The 6,790-nt window shown below is 39.0% G+C and overlaps 1 protein-coding gene across 1 annotated transcript; it reads left to right on the forward strand.

Moving 5' to 3' along the window:
• Window positions 1–753: 753 nt before the first annotated feature.
• On the forward strand, window positions 754–1,635 carry LOC307186377 (uncharacterized protein NECTIN3-AS1-like; the record flags this gene model as incomplete). The annotated part of the gene is made up of 2 exons (XM_079921433.1): window positions 754–903; window positions 1,330–1,635. The coding sequence occupies 2 exons, from the start codon at window positions 754–756 to the stop codon at window positions 1,633–1,635; spliced, it is 456 nt and encodes a 151-aa protein (XP_079777559.1).
• Window positions 1,636–6,790: the final 5,155 nt, after the last annotated feature.

Below are 6,790 nucleotides of genomic sequence, written 5' to 3' on the forward strand. Positions count from 1 at the left end.
AGGTCTGGGGTATGTCCCAGAAATCTGCTTTTTCAAAAAGTACCCCAGGTGATTCTGATATACATGGAGAATACTGCTCTGGAAATTTGGCAAGCTTCTGCCTAGGAATTTATGCTAGGTTTGGCCGAGTCTTATTAAATCATGGATTTTGTGTGACCAGGAGGAACTCCACTGTCCATGGAGCATTTACTTCAGTGACTTGCTCTCTCCTTTTAGGGAATCTGAGATCTCCCAGGCCAAGAAGAACAACGTGAGGACTCTATTTCTGAAGGCCATTGAACTCCTTTAGATAAGTCCAGAGGGGAAATCTGAGATCAGTACAGCTGTTTGTCTATGATAGCTGAGGGTAAATCTTTGGAGTCAGGGAACTAACTCCTTCCATTAGCATTTGACTGTTGGTCCTTTTGTTGTGAGCTCCTTGTTTCTGCAAAGATGGCTGGGGTCAGCATAGTGGGTCAAAAAAAAACCCTAGATGAGAGAGGTTGGGAATCTCCAGTCTGCATCCCAAACCATGTCGCTGATGACTTGAGCATATCACCAGATACTCAAGATACAGAGGATAGATTCCACCCATGGGAGAATGACCCTCTGAAGAGAAGTTTGGAATTATCATCAGAGCCATGGGAGGGGACATCTGGAAGTCACGTGGGTGATGTTTCATAAGATCCTGTCAGGCCTCCAGTCCAGAAGAGAAAGCTAGATCCACTTCCAAAAAAACATAGACATCTTAGAAAGGTCATAAGGACAAAGAGAATGAGAAAGAGGAAGAGGAAAGCGGAGACCCACTGCCCTGACATTCTTCCAACACCTTTGTTACCATCACAAAGTGAAGAACATGAGGTGGTAGATAAAAAGATGACCCTACTCAGTGCCAAGGAAAGTGATCCTGACCTTCCCAATGAGGTAGGGATGAGGCATGGGGTAGAAAAATTCTGGGCTTGCCACACACACACCAAGCATATACCCAAACGTATAATGGCTCAATACTCTAAAAATGTATTTCTTTCCCAAATAACAATTCTAAGTGGTTCCAGGATGGAGGCTGAAGGAAGAGGACGTGGGTACCACAAAGGCATTCAGTGATCCAGGCTGATGGTGCCTCTGCCAACCTCAGCATGCAGTTTCCATGGGGGATCCTGCGTTACTCCAGAAAGGAAAATAACGACAACTCTTCACCTGGGGTGGGAGGAGCTGGGGATAAGGAACTTGAGAAACAAACTAGGATCCTTGGGCCCAGACAGAGTATGAAAGAACTGGTTCTGAAGGTCAGGTTCTTTCTGTATAGTGCGTTTGCATTGAGGGCTTTTAAACGTTTTCTTCTACTTGCAGGACAGATTACAGAGTCAGCAGGATGAAGGTACCTGTATGATGCATCAGGAATGTCAGATCCAGCCCTGTGAGCTCTCAGTGTCCCAGGAGCTCAGGCCCTCTTCTCCTGCAGTGACATCCTTGGCATCACCACCACTCTGTCTTCGTTGCTTTTTAAGCTGTGTCTGTCAGACGTTCTCAAGGTCTAGGAAGAGGAAATCTCCTGGAGGAGAGGGCACCAGGCAAGCTGAGACAGGAGGTGATGCTAAGGCTCTGAGACCTGGTCTGCTGAGGGTTCTAGGCAAAAACAAAGCACAGCCTCACTGAAGTCTGTAGCCAGTTGAAATTGATTTAGGTTTCCCTTGTGTTTAGTTTAATAGTTTTCTCTGTGTCATTGTTCCTGTTAGTTGAGCTCTTGTCTGTCTAAAAGAGCTGCTTTTAAGTTGAGATCCTCAAGCCTAAAGAGGTAGTAAAAGCAAAGTAACTTTGAGGCTTTTAATACCGTGCCCAGGAGTGGGATTGCTTCTTACTTCCTCCCATTAGACTGAAGTAGGATTCACTCTGGAGCAGTGGTTCCCAAATTCATGCATATTTCACTCATGTATTTAGTTGGCTTAATTTTCACTAACTTCCCTGAGGATGGAAGTTGTACAGTTTCATCATTTTGAGTAATGTCTCCTGATAACTATCACCAAGTAGAGATTTCTTATGCCCAGCTCCTCTCATTTTTTCTTTTTAACCTTTAGCTAGAGATTCATTTTGCATTCTTCATTTTCAGTACTTCGTTGAAATTCTGCCACTTTCTACTTGATTTGGCTATGCCAAATCAGCGGGTGGTGGTTATTACTGTTCTTTCACATGATGCCACAATTACTCTCCCATCTCTAAGCATTGTTTCATTTTCTTTTTCTTACTTGTTAGTAAGATACCTGGCTTCTGAAGTGTGCCTGCGGTGTTCTCTCTGTATTGAAAACATAGTCACACTAGGTAATGCTCCTTCCTTGTCATTCTTTAGCCAGACTCTCACAGAATCCTGAGTTCCTCTGAGAATCCCAAATACAATAAGGACTTTAAAAAAAGTTCTAGATCATTTCACTTCCCCCTTGTTCTGGTATGCTAGGTTAATCCTCTTCCCAGGATAGAAAATAAGAGTTTAAATTAATCTTATACCCTCCTAGGAGGAGGGAGTAGGTTTAAGAAGAGTTTGAGAGTTTCTCTGTAACTTTAATTACCTATTGTTATTTCCTACTTGTCCCAGTTTCCCAACTCATATAAGATTAATAAATAAAAGTAGAAATATCAATAAGTGTGTAAAGGACCTGCATAGGAAGGAAGTTGTATATTTTCTTGCTTCCTTAAAACTGACCTTGATGGTTACTATATTGGAATTAGAGAAGATGACCAATATGTTTGTTTTGTTCTTTTCTCTCCTGCAACAGGGCTTTGTACTGTTGAGAGAATGTAGTTGGAAAGGGAATAGAATGAGTTGCAAGAGCAGTGGCAAAGATCCTTAAGACTCCCTTGGAGGTAATTGGTAAAAATTGACCTTGAAGAAGTCTTTTGTGTTATGGTGTGTTGACGATTTCAAATTAGAATTAGGAATTTTGCTAAATGTCATACTCAGTGCCTGGAGTAAAATGGGGCCCATTTCTAAATCAGTCATGCTTTGAAACCTTTATTTTTTTTTAAAAGTCATTGATTTCTTGTTTTAGAAAGTATGGAGTTTTAATAGAGTTAATAGACCATTGGAAATGGGCTCAAGCTATTACATGAATTTCAAATTATCCTAACTATATTTATGTGCATGTTTTCTCAATTTAATACAGGCAAGGCATAATGTACATAAAGTCTTGAGTCACAGAGCCTATTATTAAAGGCTCAAAGGAAGGTAGATATTAGTGTTGCTATTAATACTTTAGTACTGTTATTGTTTCTTATCATAAGATGTTTCAGGATGAGCTGTTTTATCATAGAAAAACTATCAATTGGAGCCTAGTTTGCCATATCTCCAACCCGTCTCCCATACTGATTTTCACATAAGGTTTATTTACTCCAAATTTAGAGGACAGTTTTCAGATAAGGAAAGATCTGTATAAGCACTTAGTTTTGAAACTCTTTTGCTCATGTGTCTTGACCCCTTGCTCACAAACAGGAGAAAGGGTGTCCACCTCTCTTCTGATGCATTTGTAAATGAGGAAGTGCATGTTCTCTGGTTTCAGATTTTATGTTGCTTTTTTTTTTTACAAGTAATAAACTTTATTAGAAGTTGAGTATCTGTTAATTAGCAGGCAGCTATATAACTTAACTATAAAGCCACTACAATTCAAACATTGTAGCATTACTACATGAATGAGCACATATACAAATTATACAGAAAAGAATATCCACAAATAGTTCTAAGTATGTCTGGGAAGTTTGATTGTGACAAAGTCAAGGTATAATCTTTAAAACTGATGCCTAGAAAACTACACACCCATTTAAAACTAAAGTCTGTGCCTCACACTACATACCAAAATAAGTTAAACCAGTTGCACATGTAAGAAGCTTGTAAGATGCCACTTTATCCTAACAAGATGTGTCTTTTACAAATGTTTTCTCCCACTCTGTGGCTTGTCTTTTCATTATCTTTTTTTTTTTACAGGTTTCTTCTTTTATTGATTAAAATTTAATACATATTAGATGAATAAGTTCACACGGTTTTCCTTGACGGTGGCTATTATCCTCACGTTATGTAGGATGCAATGGGCGCATTAACCATGACCTTCTTTACCCAAGAACAAATGACCATAGTTAAGAAGCCAAAATTTCTGGCTTTCAAAACATGTATTCTTGTTGTAAAGATAATGGAATGTTTTCTTAAACAAACTAAAAAAAAAAAATCACTTATTAATCCAAATCTCCATCCCCAGCCCCCAGTACAATAATAGCCTTGGTCTTCTGTCTTCCACTCCAGATGCTGGTGTCTAGGTCTTGCTCTTTCCCAGTTGTGGTTTATGTTCCACTGCTACACAAGCAGTTTTCTAAGTCTGCAGGTGGTGGAAGACTCAAGGAGGTTTTTTTCTCTACAGCTTTATCAGCACTGATGAAATACTGGCAGGGAGAAGAGATGGGAGCTTCAACTCTTTCTATTTTGTAGCTCCAAAGAAAGAAAGTTTAGGGAAAGAGGGGTAATTCACATTTGGAAGGTTAGAGGATAAAAGAAAGTCTATTTTCTTAGACGAAAAAGGGTTGATAGTCATAAATGGTTTCTGCAGGTTCTCATGTTTGTGAAGAGCCTTGTGTATCCACTCACTCCTCCATGCCATCTCCTCATGTACAGTCTTCAAAAACAGATGAAACTTGCCCACAGTGATCTAGAAGTCAAGGTCCCAAATAAATTCTCACACTGATGGTTCTGACAAGCACCAAACAAAAGGAATTAAGATAGTACAGGTAGCAGACAAATAGCAATAGAAAATGAGTTAGGCAGTGATCCAATAATTTCTTGTTGATTTTAGTCCTTTGCTCATAAACAAAATTAACATAAAGTGTTTATTTTTATTTTTTTATATCTTTATTGGAGTATGATTGCTTTACAATGGTGTATTAGTTTCTGCTTTATACCAAAGTGAATCAGTTATACATATACATATGTTCCCATATCTCTTCCCTCTTGCGTCTCCCTTCCTCCCACCCTCCCTATCCCACCCCTCCATGCGGTCACAAAGTACCAAGCTGATCTCCCTGTGCTATGCCACTGCTTCCCACTAGCTATCTACCTTACGTTTGGTAGTGTATATATGTCCATGCCTCTCTCTCGCTTTGTCACAGCTCACCCTTCCCCCTCCCCATATCCTCAAGTCCATTCTCTAGTAGGTCTGTGTCTTTATTCCTGTCTTACCCCTAGGTTCTTCATGACATTTTTTTTCTTAAATTCCATATATATGTGCTAGCATATGGTATTTGTCTTTCTCTTTCTGACTTACTTCACTCTGTATGACAGACTGTAGGTCCATCCACCTCATTACAAATAGCTCCATTTCATTTCTTTTTATGGCTGAGTAATATTCCATTGTATATATGTGCCACATCTTCTTTATCCATTCATCCGATGATGGACACTAGGTTGTTTCCATCTCCGGGCTATTGTAAATAGAGCTGCAATGAACATTTTGGTACATGACTCTTTTTGAATTATGGTTTTCTCAGGGTATATGCCCAGTAGTGGGATTGCTGGGTCATATGGTAGTTCTATTTGTAGTTTTTTAAGGAACCTCCATACTGTTCTCCATAGTGGCTGAACCAATTCACATTCCCACCAGCAGTGCAAGAGTGTTCCCTTTTCTCCACACCCTCTCCAGCATTTATTGTTTCTAGATCTTTTGATGATGGCCATTCTGACTGGTATGAGATGATATCTCATTGTAGTTTTGATTTGCATTTCTCTAATGATTAATGATGCTGAGCATTCTTTCATCTATTTGTTGGCAGTCTGTATATCCATTTTCGAGAAATGTCTATTTAGGTCTTCTGCCCATTTTTGGATTGGGTTGTTTGTTTCTTTGTTATTGAGCTGCATGAGCTGCTTGTAAATTTTGGAGATTAATCCTTTGTTAGTTGCTTTGTTTGCAAATATTTTCTCCCATTCTGAGGGTTGTCTTTTGGTCTTGTTTATGGTTTCCTTTGCTGTGCAAAAGCTTTGAAGTTTCATTAGGGCCCATTTGTTTATTTTTGTTTTTATTTCCATTTCTATAGGAGGTGGGTCAAAAAGGATCTTGCTGTGATTTATGTCATAGAGTGTTCTGCCTATATTTTCCTCTAAGAGTTTGATAGTTTCTGGCCTTACATTTAGGTCTTTAATCCATTTTGAGCTTATTTTTGTGTATGATATTAGGGAGTGATCTAATCTCACACTTTTACATGTACCTGTCCAGTTTTCCCAGCACCACTTATTGAAGAGGCTGTCCTTTCTCCACTGTACATTCCTGCCTCCTTTATCAAAGATAAGGTGACCATATGTGTGTGGGTTTATCTCTGGGCTTTCTATCCTGTTCCATTGATCTATCTTTCTGTTTTTGTGCCAGTACCCTACTGTCTTGAATACTGTAGCTTTGTAGTATAGTCTGAAGTCAGGGAGCCTGATTCCTCCAGGTCCGTTTTTCGTTCTCAAGATTGCTTTGGCTATTCGGGGTCTTTTGTATTTCCATACAAATTGCGAAATTTTTTGTTCTAGTTCTGTGAAAATTACCAGTGGTAGTTTGATAGGGATTGCATTAAATCTGTAGATTGCTTTGGGTAGTAGAGTCATTTTCACAATGTTGATTCTTCCAATCCAAGAACATGGTATATCTCTCCATCTATTTGTATCATCTTTAATTTCTTTCATCAGTGTCTTATAATTTTCTGCATACAGGTCTTTTGTCTCCTTAGGTAGGTTTATTCCTAAATATTTTATTCTTTATGTTGCAGTGGTAAATGGGAGTGTTTTCTTGATTTCACTTTC

Source organism: Stenella coeruleoalba (genome assembly GCF_951394435.1).
Source record: "Stenella coeruleoalba genome assembly, chromosome: 5".
Taxonomy (NCBI): Eukaryota; Metazoa; Chordata; class Mammalia; order Artiodactyla; family Delphinidae; genus Stenella; species Stenella coeruleoalba.